Source organism: Oncorhynchus kisutch, unplaced genomic scaffold, assembly GCF_002021735.2.
Source record: "Oncorhynchus kisutch isolate 150728-3 unplaced genomic scaffold, Okis_V2 Okis04b-Okis11a_hom, whole genome shotgun sequence".
NCBI lineage: Eukaryota > Metazoa > Chordata > Actinopteri > Salmoniformes > Salmonidae > Oncorhynchus > Oncorhynchus kisutch.
Window position 1 is genome coordinate 5,621,852 of NW_022261981.1, and position 16,719 is coordinate 5,638,570.

The window sequence follows — 16,719 nt, forward strand, 5'->3', positions numbered from 1 at the left end:
TGTCATGTAACCCACATTATGTTATGTCATGTAACCCACATTATGTTATGTCATGTTATGTCATGTAACACACATTATGTTATGTCATGTTATGTCATGTAACCCACATTATGTTTCAGGACCATCACAGAAGGGAAGCCTCTCCCGCTGGAGGTGACAGGGATTGAGTACATGAACGATGACCCAGCCATGGTGGATGTCCTGTATGCCAAGGTCCAAGTGAAAGATGGTTCGGACAAGTAAGAGTCTGGTTCCTGGATACTCTCATGTCTCTTTCTTTAACCACAGTTTGTACCACAGTGACTCTGGCTCCTTGAAAAGCACTATATACAGTGCCTTTGGGAAAAGTATTCAGTATTCAGACCCCTTGACACAGCCTTATTCTAAAATGGATTAAATACAACAAAAAAACTCTGCAATCTACACACAATACCCCATAATGACATCACAATACCCCATAATGACATCACAATACCCCATAATGATATCACAATACCCCATAATGACATCACAATACCCCATAATGACATCACAATACCCCATAATGACATCACAATACCCCATAATGACATCACAATACCCCATAATGACATCACAATACCCCATAATGACAAAGCAAAAACAGATTTTTTTTAATGATTTGCAAATGTGTTAAAAATAAAAAACTGAAATACGTTATTTACATCAGTATTCAGATACTTTGCTATGAGACTGTAAATTGAGCTCAGGTGCATCCTGTTTCCATTCATCATCCTTGGTATGTTTCTACAAATGGATTGGAGTTCACCTGTGGTAAATTCAATTGATAGGACATGATTTGGAAAGGCACACACCTGTCTATATAAGGTCCTACAGTTGTCAGTGCGTGACAGAATGTCCTTGAGTGGCTCAGCCAGAGCCTGGACTTGAACCTGATCGATTGATCTCTGGAGAGACCTGAAAATAGCTGTGCAGCGACACTCCCCATCCAACCTGACAACTTGAGAGGATCTGCAGAGAAGAATGGGAGTCCTGGGGAACTCCCCAAATACAGGTGTGCCAAGCTTGTAGCGTCATACCCAAGAAGAGTTGAAGCTGTAATCGCTGCCAAAGGTGCTTCAACAGAGTTCTGAGTAAAGGGTCTGAGTACTTATGTAAATGTGATATTTATGTTTTATGTTTTTAATACATTTGCAAACATTTCTAAAAACCAGTTTTTTCTTTGTCATTATGGGGTATTGTGATGTCATTATGGGGTATTGTGATGTCATTATGGGGTATTGTGATGTCATTATGGGGTATTGTGATGTCATTATGGGGTATTGTGTGTGTAGATTGTTGAGGGGGGGAAACACAATTTAGTCCATTTTAGAAAAGGTCTGCAACGTACCAAAATGTGGAAAAAGTCAAGGGGTCTGAGTACTTAACGAAAGCACTGTAAATACCATGTAGTATTATTAGTATTTTTACAGTTAACTTTTTTTAATGACAGATTGAGTGACAATTAGTACATTAAAATGATGTTCATCGTTAGCATGTCAACAGTGTGAGAGGGTTGCTCCCAGGTAACAACAACTAACTCTTGTGTTGACTGTCTGTGTTGACTGTCTGTGTTGACTGTCTGTGTTGACTGTATGCTGTGCAGGCTGCAGACCATTGTGGAGCGGCTGGTGGACCACTTTGTTTCCTCGGGGCTGATGGTCAGAGAATGGGACAGAGTGAAACTGCACGGCACAGTGATGAACACTCTGTTCAGGAAGGATGCTTCAGGTAGGATGAAGAAAGTGGTTTTTGTCTATGGCCATCACTGATGTGTGTTTTAGGTATGTGTATTGGAGCTTCATCTTGAAGACAAGGACACTTACTAGAGTACAAATGCAAACACACACACACTTGAAATGAAAATGCAAAATAAGTGTCACTGCTCTCTCAAAGCAGGCTTTCCACTGTCTAAAACTGACCCAGAGTATCCTCCTGATAATGTGAGCCTGTTTCCCTCATTCTCCTCCCACTCAGAAAGATGGACATTAAGTCAGTCACTGGACACTGAGTCACAGCATAAAGATGAACATTAAGTCAGTCACTGGACACTGAGTCACAGCATATAGATGAACATTAAGTCAGTCACTGGACACTGAGTCACAGCATAAAGATGGACATTAAGTCAGTCACTGGGCACTGAGTCACAGCATAAAGATGGACATTAAGTCAGTCACTGGACACTGAGTCACAGCATAAAGATGGACATTAAGTCAGTCACTGGACACAGTCAGTCAGCATAAAGATGGACATTAAGTCAGAGTCACTGGACACTGAGTCACAGCATAAAGATGGACACGGAGTAACAGCATAAAGATGGACATTAAGTCAGTCACTGGACACGGAGTAACAGCATAAAGATGGCCATTAAGTCAGTCACTGGACACGGAGTCACAGCATAAAGATGGACATTAAGTCAGTCACTGGACACGGAGTCACAGCATAAAGATGGACACGGAGTAACAGCATAAAGATGGACATTAAGTCAGTCACTGGACACGGAGTAACAGCATAAAGATGGCCATTAAGTCAGTCACTGGACACGGAGTCACAGCATAAAGATGGACATTAAGTCAGTCACTGGACACGGAGTCACAGCATAAAGATGGACACGGAGTAACAGCATAAAGATGGACATTAAGTCAGTCACTGGACACGGAGTAACAGCATAAAGATGGCCATTAAGTCAGTCACTGGACACTGAGTCACAGCATAAAGATGGACACGGAGTAACAGCATAAAGATGGCCATTAAATCAGTCACTGGACACAGAGTCACAGCATAAAGATGGACACGGAGTAACAGCATAAAGATGGCCATTAAATCAGTCACTGGACACGGAGTCACAGCATAAAGATGGACACGGAGTAACAGCATAAAGATGGCCATTAAATCAGTCACTGGGCACGGAGTCACAGCATAAAGATGGACACGGAGTAACAGCATAAAGATGGCCATTAAATCAGTCACTGGACACGGAGTCACAGCATAAAGATGAACATTAAGTCAGTCACTGGACACTGAGTCACAGCATAAAGATGAACATTAAATCAGTCACTGGACACGGAGTCACAGCATAAAGATGGACACGGAGTAACAGCATAAAGATGGCCATTAAATCAGTCACTGGACACGGAGTCACAGCATAAAGATGGACACGGAGTAACAGCATAAAGATGGACACGGAGTAACAGCATAAAGATGGCCATTAAATCAGTCACTGGACACGGAGTCACAGCATAAAGATGGACACGGAGTAACAGCATAATCACATGAACACATGTCAACAACACGGATGTAGCAACAACCATAACAACAATAACAACCCCTAGATTTAAATGTATGTTTATTTAACTAGGCAAGTCAGTTAAGAACAAATTCTTATTTACAATGACGGCCAACCAAAAGGCCTCCTGCGAGGACGGGGGCTAGGATTAAAAATATATCAAATAAAATAATACAAATGTTTATAAAAATAAAATATTTTATTTTATTTTTGTCAGCAACACATGACAACAACATGGCAGCAGCACAACATGGTAGCAGCACAACATGGTACAAACATTGGGCACAGACAACACAAAGGGCAGGAGGGTAGAGACAACAATACATCACACAAAGCAGCCACAACTGTCAGTAAGAGTGTCCATGACTGAGTCTTTGAATGAAGAGATAAAACCGTCCAGTTTGAGTGTTTGTTGCAGCTCGTTCCAGTTGCTGGCTGCAGTGAACTGAGAAGAGGAGCGCCCCAGTCCCTGTTCCGGAAGTAGTAAACAGAGTTTTATTGGACGCTCTTGGACAGACCACTCCCTTTGTCCTGTGCTCTTGGACAGACCCCTCCCTTTGTCCTGTGCTCTTGGACAGACCCCTCCCTTTGTCCTGTGCTCTTGGACAGACCCCTCCCTTTGTCCTGTGCCCTTGGACAGACCCCTCCCTTTGTCCTGTGCTCTTGGACAGACCCCTCCCTTTGTCCTGTGCTCTTGGACAGACCCCTCCCTTTGTCCTGTGCCCTTGGACAGACCCCTCCCTTTGTCCTGTGCCCTTGGACAGACCCCTCCCTTTGTCCTGTGCTCTTGGACAGACCCCTCCCTTTGTCCTGTGCCCTTGGACAGACCCCTCCCTTTGTCCTGTGCCCTTGGACAGACCCCTCCCTTTGTCCTGTGCCCTTGGACAGACCACTCCCTTTGTCCTGTGCTCTTGGACAGACCACTCCCTTTGTCCTGTGCTCTTGCACAGACCCCTCCCTTTGTCCTGTGCTCTTGCACAGACCCCTCCCTTTGTCCTGTGCTCTTGCACAGACCCCTCCCTTTGTCCTGTGCTCTTGGACAGACCACTCCCTTTGTCCTGTGCTCTTGGACAGACCCCTCCCTTTGTCCTGTGCTCTTGGACAGACCCCTCCCTTTGTCCTGTGCTATTGGACAGACCCCTCCCTTTGTCCTGTGCTCTTGCACAGAACCCTCCCTTTGTCCTGTGCTCTTGGACAGACCACTCCCTGTGCTCTTGGACAGACCCCTCCCTTTGTCCTGTGCTCTTGCACAGACCCCTCCCTTTGTCCTGTGCTCTTGGACAGACCTCTCCCTTTGTCCTGTGCTTTTGGACAGACCTCTCCCTTTGTCCTGTGCTCTTGGACAGACCTCTCCCTTTGTCCTGTGCTCTTGGACAGACCCCTCCCTTTGTCCTGTGCTCTTGGACAGACCCCTCCCTTTGTCCTGTGCTCTTGGACAGACCACTCCCTTTGTCCTGTGCTCTTGCACACTCTCAGCTGGCCATCCCTGTGTAAACTCATGCGTGAAAGAACTAGGGCTGGACTTGATTCACGGCCAACTTGAATGAAACCCCTTGTCACTGCTGTTGGAAAACACTCTGCCCTGTTGCACACAAACAGAGTTGTGGCCAAAAAGAGAGCGAGGGAGGGAGGGAAAGGTTACTGTTGGTTCTGCGCTTGTTGTTGACTAGCTCAGAATAGCTCTGAATTGCTCAGAATGCGGTGTTTTAGTTACGTCACTGCTACATACCAGATGAATGGTCAGCATTATGTTGTTAGAATCACATCTGTTACATAACAGACAGGGACATTGACCAATCAGGGTGGTGGTGGTAAGGCTGTCATCTGTTTCGTGTTTTTCAGAGCGAGAGTCATTTAGGATCATATCTCCCAGAACAGTTCATAGGGATATCCACCTGGTTTGAACAGTGTTGCAATAAACAATGTGGTTGACGTTGAACTCCACTAAACCTCATTAACACACATTTTTAGATTTTATAAATAGAGTTGTAAACCTAATACACTAGATGTGTGTTTTGTTCATTAGGGTCAAAGGACCTTTTTTCAAAGTTCACCTTTTTGTTAACCAAATCTGTATTTTGGATGTAAATGTCGTGTTCTAAGTGTCCAGACACCTTTTTTGACTTGGTTGTAAGGAAATATACCCCACCAGCGATAGACTTCCTCATGCTCGTTGTGCAGTTGCAGAGGCACAGATAAAACATCAACAAAGGCTCCAAAAACACCCAAATATATCTATTTTGGAAACAGTATCAGTATCAGGGTTTACCCACGGTGCTCTGAGTTTACCCACGGTGCTCAGGGTTTACCCGCGGTGCTCAGGGTTTACCCGCGGTGCTCAGGGTTTACCCGCGGTGCTCTGGGTTTACCCGCGGTGCTCTGGGTTTACCCGCGGTGCTCAGGGTTTACCCGCGGCGATCAGGGTTTACCCGCGGTGATCAGGGTTTACCCGCAGTGCTCTGGGTTTACCCGCGGTGCTCAGGGTTTACCCGCGGTGCTCAGGGTTTACCCGCGGCAATCAGGGTTTACCCGCGGCAATCAGGGTTTACCTGCGGTGATCAGGGTTTACCTATCTTTTGTTGTGTGTTTTCCAGCCGAAGCCAGGGGAGGAAGGCAGAACATGAAGGAGCGGGAGGCCTTCGATGCCAGGAACATATTAAAGGTCAGAGGTCAAACAACACAAACAAATAAACATCCTGGTGGTACTTTTTTACCTGCCTGTTGTCTGTTGAACAATACAACCTTTAGGTCTGTGTCATAGGAGATCATTTCTCTCTTATATTGAGCAATAATATGTTTTTGGCGGTTATCTTTATTCTTGACTATTACTCCCATAATATTTTGGGTGGAACGACTATTCACAGAAGCAATAGGAACATTCCAGGAACACATAAAGCCTCCCGGGGCTTACATAAGGCAGTAAGATTTAGCAGACTCACTCACTCAGTGAGATGTATTTAGCAGCACTCATTCAGTCAGTAAGATGGTCGGCAGTTCATTCAGTCAGTAAGATGGTAGACAGTTCATTCAGTCAGAAAGATGGTAGTCAGTTCATTCATTCAGAAAGATGGTAGACAGTTCATTCAGTCAGTAAGATGGTAGTCAGTTCATTCAGTCAGAAAGATGGTAGGCAGTTCATTCAGTCAGTAAGATGGTCGACAGTTCATTCAGTCAGTAAGATGGTAGACAGTTCATTCAGTCAGTAAGATGGTAGACAGTTCATTCAGTCAGTAAGATGGTAGACAGTTCATTCAGTCAGTAAGATGGTCGGCAGTTCATTCAGTCAGTAAGATGGTCGGCAGTTCATTCAGTCAGTAAGATGGTAGACAGTTCATTCAGTCAGTAAGATGGTAGACAGTTCATTCAGTCAGTAAGATGGTCGGCAGTTCATTCAGTCAGTAAGATGGTCGACAGTTCATTCAGTCAGTAAGATGGTCGACAGTTCATTCAGTCAGTAAGATGGTTGGCAGTTCATTCAGTCAGTAAGATGGTAGGCAGTTCATTCAGTCAGTAAGATGGTTGGCAGTTCATTCAGTCAGTAAGATGGTAGGTAGTTCATCCAGTCAGTAAGATGGTAGTCAGTTCATTCAGTCAGTAAGATGGTAGGTAGGTCATTCAGTCAGTAAGAGGGTAGGTAGTTCATTCAGTCAGTAAGATGGTAGGTAGTTCATTCAGTCAGTAAGATGGTAGGTAGTTCATTCAGTCAGTAAGATGGTAGACAGTTCATTCAGTCAGTAAGATGGTAGACAGTTCATTCAGTCAGTAAGATGGTAGACAGTTCATTCAGTCAGTAAGATGGTAGACAGTTCATTCAGTCAGAAAGATGGTCGACAGTTCATTCAAGATGGTAGACAGTTCATTCAAGATGGTAGACAGTTCATTCAGTCAGTAAAATGGTAGACAGTTCATTCAGTCAGTAAGATGGTAGACAGTTCATTCAGTCAGTAAGATGGTAGACAGTTCATTCAGTCAGTAAGATGGTAGACAGTTCATTCAGTCAGAAAGATGGTCGACAGTTCATTCAAGATGGTAGACAGTTCATTCAAGATGGTAGACAGTTCATTCAAGATGGTAGACAGTTCATTCAGTCAGTAAAATGGTAGACAGTTCATTCAGTCAGTAAAATGGAAGACAGTTCATTCAGTCAGTAAGATGGTAGACAGTTCATTCAGTCAGAAAGATGGTCGACAGTTCATTCAAGATGGTAGGTAGTTCATTCAGTCAGTAAGATGGTAGGTAGTTCATTCAGTCAGTAAGATGGTAGGTAGTTCATTCAGTCAGTAAGATGGTAGACAGTTCATTCAGTCAGTAAGATGGTAGACAGTTCATTCAGTCAGTAAGATGGTAGACAGTTCATTCAGTCAGAAAGATGGTCGACAGTTCATTCAAGATGGTAGACAGTTCATTCAGTCAGTAAGATGGTAGACAGTTCATTCAGTCAGAAAGATGGTCGACAGTTCATTCAGTCAGAAAGATGGTCGACAGTTCATTCAAGATGGTAGGTAGTTCATTCAGTCAGTAAGATGGTAGGTAGTTCATTCAGTCAGTAAGATGGTAGTCAGTTCATTTTATTTTACCTTTATTTAACTAGGCAAGTCAGTTAAGAACAAATTCTTATTTTCAATGACGGCCTAGGAATAGTGGGTTAACTGCCTGTTCAGGGGCAGAACGACAGATTTGTACCTTGTCAGCTCGGGGATTTGAACTTGCAACCTTTCGGTTACTAGTCCAATGCTCTAACCACTAGGCTACGGGGCGGCAGGGTAGCCATTCAGTCAGTAAAATGGTAGACAGCTCATTCAGTCAGTAAAATGGTAGACAGCTCATTCAGTCAGTAAAATGGTAGACAGCTCATTCAGTCAGTAAGATGGTAGACAGCCCATTCTGTCAGTAAGATGGTAGACAGCCCATTCAGTCAGTAAGATGGTAGACAGCCCATTCAGTCAGCAAGATGGTAGCCAGTCAGGTAGGTGATGCAACAATACCTCTGGCTCTGTTTCATGTGGATTAGCTGCCCTCTGCTGGTAAAATGTAAGTACTACAATGCTATATGCTATATTCCTGGTGCTGTCTGTCTGAATGGAGCAGTGCTCTAGTCCTGGGCCCAGTTTTTCCAAAGCTATCTATCTGGATTTAGCCTATCGGATAGGATTAAGAACATATAAATATTATGAATAATTCACTTGAATGGGGACCGTTCTGTTCATTTTGGGCTCCCGAGTGGCACAGTGGTCTAAGGCACTGCATCTCAGTGCTAGAGGCGTCACTACAGACACCCTGGTTCGATTCCAGGCTGTATCACAACCGTCCGTGATTGGGAGTCCCATAGGGAGGCGCACATTTGGCCCAACGCCGTCCCGGTTTGGCCGGTGTAGACCGTCATTGTAAATACGAATGTCTTCTTAACTGACTTGCCTAATTAAATAAAGGATAAAATAAATATATAATATTCGTTTTTGCCCTCGCGCTACACACCTGATTCCACTAATTGGCTCGTCAAACCTATTGGTTCCCCAGGACCATGAAACACTGGAACAGAGTGTTGATTGGACCTGAAATATATTCCTGACAGACAACCCTAATGTCCCAGCCAACCCTAACGTCCCAGCCAACCCTAACATCCCAGCCAACCCTAACGTCCCAGCCAACCCTAACGTCCCAGCCAACCCAACACGCTGGGTTTGATACCGCCAACCAACCATAACTGAAAAGATCAATGACATTTTATTAGTCGTAAGAATTTAGAATGTTATGAGTGTTGTTAGAACTGGGAATTTATTTTAATTTAACCTTTATTTAACTAGGCAAGTCAGTTAAGAACAAATTCTTATTTTCAATGACAGCCTAGGAACTGGTCTAGGAACAGTGGTCTAGGAACAGTGGGTTAACTGCCTGTTCAGGGGCAGAATGACAGATGTGTACCTTGTCAGCTCGGGGGTTTGAACTTGCAACCTTCCGGTTACTAGGCTACCCTGCCACCCAATCAGCCTCCATTTCCTCATTAGGTCCAATGATCAGTGTCTTCAAAATGTATTCAGACCCCTTGCTTTCTCCACATGTTTTGTGTTTCAGCCTGAATTTGACATTTATTACATTGAGAGGTTGTTTGTCACTGGTCAACACAGAATGTCAAAGTGGAATTATGTTTTTTAGTTTTTTCAATTATGTTACGAATTCATTTGAAAGGAAACGCTGAAATATCTTGAGTCAATAAGTATTGTTTGGCAAGTCTAAACTACTTCAGTAGTAAAATGTTGCTTCACAAGTCACATGGATTCACTCTGTCTGCAGTAATAGTGTTTTTGAATAACTACCTAACCTCTGTGTCCCACACATACTTTTTTATTGATTTTACCTTTATTGAACTCGGCAAGTCAGTTAAGAACATATTCTTATTTTCAATGACGGCCTAGGAACAGTGGGTTAACTGCCTGTTCAGGGGCAGAACGACTGATTTGTACCTTGTCAGCTCGGGGATTCGATCTTGCAACCTTTCGGTTACTAGTCCAACGCTCTAACCACTGGGCTACCTGCCGCCCCAATGGGGTATTATGGGGTATTGTGTGTCGATTAATGAAGAAATTGTATTTAATCCGCTTCAGAATAAGGCTGTAAAAACAAAATGTGGGGAAATTCAAGGGGTCTGAATAGTTTCCGAAGGCCCTGTGTTTGGGATGAGTCAGCATGGCAGCCTATAGAGGGCTTTCATACACTCACGTTAGAATTGAATTCACCTTGGGGGTCCTCCCAATGTTTAGATATGACAAACTGAGCCTTCAGCGCAGTAGCGTACCCTATTCCCTATATAGTGCACTACTTTTAACAGATCCCTATGGGTCCTGGTCATTATATAGTGCACTACTTATAACCAGATCCCTATGGGCCCTGGCCAAACATAGTGCTCTACTTTTAACCAGATCCCTATGGGCCCTGGCCAAACATAGTGCTCTACTTTTAACCAGATCCCTATGGGCCCTGGCTAAACATAGTGCTCTGCTTTTAACCAGATCCCTATGGGCCCTGGCTAAACATAGTGCTCTGCTTTTAACCAGATCCCTATGGGCCCTAGCCAAACATAGTGCTCTACTTTTAACCAGATCCCTATGGGCCCTGGCTAAACAGTGCAGGGAATCAGGTTCCATTTGAGAAGCAACATAATGTCCCTGGAGAGTCTCTGTCAGTACCATGATGTCCCTGGAGAGTCTCTGTCAGTACCATGATGTCCCTGGAGAGTCTCTATCAGTACCATGATGTCCCTGCAGAGTCTCTGCCAGTACCATGATGTCCCTGGAGAGTCTCTGTCAGTACCATGATGTCCCTTGAGAGTCTCTGTCAGTACCATGATGTCCCTGGAGAGTCTCTGTCAGTACCATGATGTCCCTGGAGAGTCTCTGTCAGTACCATGATGTCCCTGGAGAAGCAACATGATGTCCCTGGAGAGTCTCTGTCAGTACCATGATGTCCCTGGAGAGTCTCTGTCAGTACCATGTGTTCCCTTGAGAGTCTCTGTCAGTACCATGTGTTCCCTGGAGAGTCTCTGTCAGTACCATGATGTCCCTGGAGAGTCTCTGTCAGTACCATGATGTCCCTGGAGAGTCTCTGTCAGTACCATGTGTTCCCTGGAGAGTCTCTGTCAGTACCATGATGTCCCTGGAGAGTCTCTGTCAGTACCATGATGTCCCTGGAGAGTCTCTGTCAGTACCATGATGTCCCTGGAGAGTCTCTGTCAGTACCATGATGTCCCTGGAGAAGTTTATTTCATTCATCATTTTTATTTAACCTTTATTACACCAGGCAAGTCAGTTAAAAGAACAAAATCTTATTTACAATGACGCTGGGCAAATTGTGCGCCGCCTTATGGGACTCCCAATTACGGCCGGTTGTGATACAGCTTGGAATCAAACCAGGGTGTCTGTAGGGATGCCTTAGACTGCTGCGCCACTCGGGGCCCTTAGTAACCACAGTAACACCATCTTAGAGAGAGAGAGAGCGAGAGAGCGAGAGAGCGCGAGAGCGAGAGAGAGAGAGAGAGAGAGAGATCATCGTTATGTCGTTCTGTTGATGGTTGTGAAGTTGAATTTAAGCGGGGTTATGCTGTAGTTGTATCTATATAACCAGAACCTCCGTCAAAACTCTGGTCCAGTTCACAACGTGGACATGTAGAACTACTTTGTGTAAACAGGAGATTCACATAACAATGTTAGTAGTGGTTTCCTAGTGTGTGTAGCAAATGGCTCCCTATTCACTATCTAGTGCACTTCTTCTGGTCAAAAGTAGTGCACTAATATAGGGAACAGTGTGTCATTTGGGACACACATTAACACTCAGATTGACAGTATTGTTCTAACTCTCTTGTCTTGTTCTTAACGTAGAGCTTTGGGTCGTACCATTTTGGGGAGTTTGATCTGAGTGCGGTCCAGATTTCCCAGAGGTATTCTACCGACTGCACCGGTTTCTACACCTCCGCTGGCCTTCTGAACTTCTCCTGACCACCTCTCCCCTGAACGTTCCCTCAGGTGAGAGAGAGGTAAAGAGAGAGAGGTAAAAAGAGAGAGAGAGAGAGAGGTAAAGAGAGAGAGAGAGAGGTAAAGAGAGAGAGAGAGGTAAAGAGAGAGAGGAGAAGAGAGAGAACACAACAGTGGTTTTTACATTGATTACCTTTACTGTAAATTGTTGTACATTTTAAGTGGTCAGTTTTCAGTAATTTACAACTTTTTTTGACAGTTGTTTAACATACGAGGTAAATCTCAGCAATTAGGGTAAATTTCCTCAAAAATCAGAAGTGTAAATCTCCCTTCAGGAAGGACATCAAAGCACTCTACTGTTGGCCAGCAGAGGGCTCTATCGGGGTTTATTATACTGTGGAGGAGGCAGGGTGTGTGTGTGTGTGTGTGTGTGTGTGTGTGTGTGTGTGTGTGTGTGTGTGTGTGTGTGTGTGGTGTGTGTGTGTGTGTGTGTGTGTGTGTGTGTGTGCAGGCATTTTGAGGGGCAGTGACACTGTTGTCTGTCACTTCCCTGTCAGTGCTGTTGTCTGTCAGTACTGTTGTCTGTCCCCCCCGTCTGTCAGTGCTGTTGTCTGTCCCCCCCTTTCAGTGCTGTAGTCTGTCAGTGCTGTTGTCTGCCCCCCCCCCCCTGTCAGTGCTGTTGTCTGTCAGTGCTGTTGTCTGCCCCCCCCCCCCCTGTCAGTGCTGTTGTCTGTCAGTGCTGTTGTCTGCCCCCCCCCCCCTGTCAGTGCTGTTGTCTGTCAGTGCTGTTGTCTGTCAGTGCTGTTGTCTGCCCCCCCCCATCAGTACTGTTGTCTGTCCCCCCCGTCTGTCAGTGCTGTTGTCTGTCCCCCCCTGTCAGTGCTGTAGTCTGTCAGTGCTGTTGTCTGCCCCCCCCCCCCCCCCTGTCAGTGCTGTTGTCTGTCAGTGCTGTTGTCTGCCCCCCCCCCCCTGTCAGTGCTGTTGTCTGTCAGTGCTGTTGTCTGTCAGTGCTGTTGTCTGTCAGTGCTGTTGTCTGTCAGTGCTGTTGTCTGCCCCCCCCCCCATCAGTACTGTTGTCTGTCCCCCTGTCTTGCCGTGTCTGTTCTGCTGTCACAGTCTGCTCAGCTACATTCACTTCCCCCTGTCCTGTCCTCAGAGAGATGTTCTGCTGTCACAGTCTGCTCAGCTACATTCACTTCCCCCTGTCCTGTCCTCAGAGAGATGTTCTGCTGTCACAGTCTGCTCAGCTACATTCACTTCCCCCTGTCCTGTCCTCAGAGAGATGTTCTGCTGTCACAGTCTGCTCAGCTACATTCACTTCCCCCTGTCCTGTCCTCAGCGAGATGTTCTGCTGTCACAGTCTGCTCAGCTACATTCACTCCCCCCTGTCCTGTCCTCAGCGAGATGTTCTGCTGTCACAGTCTGCTCAGCTACATTCACTCCCCCCTGTCCTGCCCTCAGAGAGATGTTCTGCTGTCACAGTCTGCTCAGCTACATTCACCTCCCCCTGTCCTGTCCTCAGAGAGATGTTCTGCTGTCACAGTCTGCTCAGCTACATTCACCTCCCCCTGTCCTGTCCTCAGAGAGATGTTCTGCTGTCACAGTCTGCTCAGCTACATTCACTTCCCCCTGTCCTGTCCTCAGAGAGATGTTCTGCTGTCACAGTCTGCTCAGCTACATTCACTTCCCCCTGTCCTGTCCTCAGAGAGATGTTCTGCTGTCACAGTCTGCTCAGCTACATTCACTTCCCCCTGTCCTGCCCTCAGAGAGATGTCCTGCTGTCACAGTCTGCTCAGCTACATTCACTTCCCCCTGTCCTGTCCTCAGAGAGATGTTCTGCTGTCACAGTCTGCTCAGCTACATTCACTTCCCCCTGTCCTGCCCTCAGAGAGATGTTCTGCTGTCACAGTCTGCTCAGCTACATTCACCTCCCCCTGTCCTGCCCTCAGAGAGATGTTCTGCTGTCACAGTCTGCTCAGCTACATTCACCTCCCCCTGTCCTGTCCTCAGAGAGATGTTCTGCTGTCACAGTCTGCTCAGCTACATTCACCTCCCCCTGTCCTGTCCTCAGAGAGATGTTCTGCTGTCACAGTCTGCTCAGCTACATTCACCTCCCCCTGTCCTGTCCTCAGAGAGATGTTCTGCTGTCCACTGCTTGCTTGGCATGTCATGCAGGAGGGAAATATCTACCACCGAGTGGTCTGTCTGTCAGCTCAAAGACACTCATTACTAGGATACTGTAGCAGCTAGAACACACACACACACACACACACACACACACACACACACACACACACACACACACACACACACACACACACACACACACACACACACATTTGTCCTTCTTCCTGGAGTCTTGTCAACAGCAATGATTAGACAGGGTTATGTAAATGCCCCCAGCCGTCCTGCCGAGCATCAGAACATTGATAGTGACACTGTGTTGTGTCTATAGAATGTATCTGTTCAACCCTCCTCCTTGGCTCCCAGAGGCCTCGGAGACAGAAGAGAAACAGTCAGCAAGTATTCAGACCCCTTTTCCCACAGATGGTTACCTTACAGCCTTATTCTAAAATGGACTTCATTGGGTTTTTCCCCCTCATCATTCTACACACAATACCCCATTATGACGAACCAAAAACAGGTTTTCATTCTACACACAATACCCCATAATGACGAACCAAAAACAGGTTTTCATTCTACACACAATACCCCATAATGACGAACCCAAAACAGGTTTTCATTCTACACACAATACCCCATAATGACGAACCCAAAACAGGTTTTCATTCTACACACAATACCCCATAATGACGAACCCAAAACAGGTTTTCATTCTACACACAATACCCCATAATGACGAACCCAAAACAGGTTTTCATTCTACACACAATACCCCATAATGACGAACCCAAAACAGGTTTTCATTCTACACACAATACCCCATAATGACGAACCCAAAACAGGTTTTCATTCTACACACAATACCCCATAATGACGAACCCAAAACAGGTTTTCATTCTACACACAATACCCCATAATGACGAACCCAAAACAGGTTTTTATTCTACACACAATACCCCATAATGACGAACCCAAAACAGGTTTTCATTCTACACACAATACCCCATAATGACGAACCCAAAACAGGTTTTCATTCTACACACAATACCCCATAATGACGAACCCAAAACAGGTTTTCATTCTACACACAATACCCCATAATGACGAACCCAAAACAGGTTTTCATTCTACACACAATACCCCATAATGACGAACCCAAAACAGGTTTTCATTCTACACACAATACCCCATAATGACGAACCCAAAACAGGTTTTCATTCTACACACAATACCCCATAATGACGAACCCAAAACAGGTTTTCATTCTACACACAATACCCCATAATGACGAACCCAAAACAGGTTTTCATTCTACACACAATACCCCATAATGACGAACCCAAAACAGGTTTTCATTCTACACACAATACCCCATAATGACGAACCCAAAACAGGTTTTCATTCTACACACAATACCCCATAATGACGAACCCAAAACAGGTTTTCATTCTACACACAATACCCCATAATGACGAACCCAAAACAGGTTTTCATTCTACACACAATACCCCATAATGACGAACCCAAAACAGGTTTTCATTCTACACACAATACCCCATAATGACGAACCCAAAACAGGTTTTCATTCTACACACAATACCCCATAATGACATCACAATACCCCATAATGACATCACAATACCCCATAATGACATCACAATACCCCATAATGACATCAGAATACCCCATAATGACATCACAATACCCCATAATGACGAACCCAAAACAGGTTTTTAGTAATGTTTGCAAATTTTATTTATAAAAAACCACACACAAAAAACGGATCACATTTACATAAGTATTCAGACCCTTTACTCAGAACTCTGTTGAAGCACCTTTGGCAGCTATTACAGCCTCAACTCTTCTTGGCTATGAAGCTAGAGGCTTGGCACACCTGTATTTGGGGAGTTTCTCTCATTCTTCTCTGCAGATCCTCTCGTCTCTCTCAGGTTTGATGGGGAGTGTCGCTGCACAGCTATTTTCAGGTCTCTCCAGAGATGTTCAATCGGGTTCAAGTCCGGGCTCTGGCTGGGCCACTCAAGGACATTCAGAGACTTGTCCTGAAGCCACTCCTGCGTTGTCTTGGCTGTGTGCTTAGGGTTGTTGTCCTGTTGGAAGGTGAACCTTCGCCCCATACTGAGCGCTCTGGAGCAGGTTTTCATCAAGGATCTCTCTCTAATTTTCTCCTTTCATCTTTCCCTCAATCCTGACTAGTCTCCCAGTCTTTAGGGATGGTGCCAGGTTTACTCCAGACATGATGCTTGGCATTCAGGCCAGAGTTCAATCTTGGTTTCATCAGACCAGAGAATCTTGTTTCTCATGGTCCGAGAGTCCTTAAGTGTCTTTTGGCAAACTCCAAGCAGGCTGTCATGTGCCTTTTTTACTGAGGAGTGGCTTCCGTCTGGCCACTCTGCCATAAAGGCCTGATTGGTGGACGGCTGCAGCGATGGTTGTCATTCTGGAAGATTCTCCCATCTCCACAGAGGAACTCTGGAGCTCTGTCAGAGTGACCATCTGCCAGCTCTAGGACGAGTCTTGGAGGTTCCAAACTTCTTCCATTTAAGAATGAAGGAGGCCACTGTGTTCTTGGGGACCTTCAATGCTGCAGAAATGTTTTGGTATCCTCCCCCAGATCTGTGCCTTGTTAAAATCCTGTCTTGGAGCTCTACGGACAATTCCTTTGACCTCATGGCTTGGTTTTTGATCTGACAGTGCTGTGGGACCTTTTATATAGACAGGTGTGTGCCTTTCCAAATTTACTACAGGTGGACTCCAAGTTGTGGAAACATCTCCAAGGATGATCAATGGAGACATGATGCACTGGAG

The 16,719-nt window shown here is 45.3% G+C and overlaps 1 protein-coding gene across 6 annotated transcripts in view; it reads left to right on the plus strand.

The window, feature by feature from the left end:
* The window catches only part of ascc1 (activating signal cointegrator 1 complex subunit 1), a 33,465-nt gene that overhangs the window by 6,446 nt on the left and 10,300 nt on the right, over positions 1-16,719 (plus strand). For 3 of the 6 annotated variants that reach the window (XR_004206748.1, XM_031813071.1, XM_031813072.1), the window contains exons 6-8: positions 120-239; positions 1,625-1,749; positions 5,899-5,966. Coding sequence is in view for 5 of the 6 variants with exons in the window: in XM_031813071.1 (XP_031668931.1) it covers positions 120-239; positions 1,625-1,749; positions 5,899-5,966 (313 nt within the window). In the remaining variant the exon portion in view is untranslated. Of the gene's footprint in view, positions 1-119; positions 240-1,624; positions 1,750-1,995; positions 3,427-5,898; positions 5,967-11,676; positions 11,832-16,719 lie in introns of those variants that run through there. The other 3 variants (XM_031813070.1, XM_020470303.2, XM_031813073.1) reach the window with 3 other exon arrangements.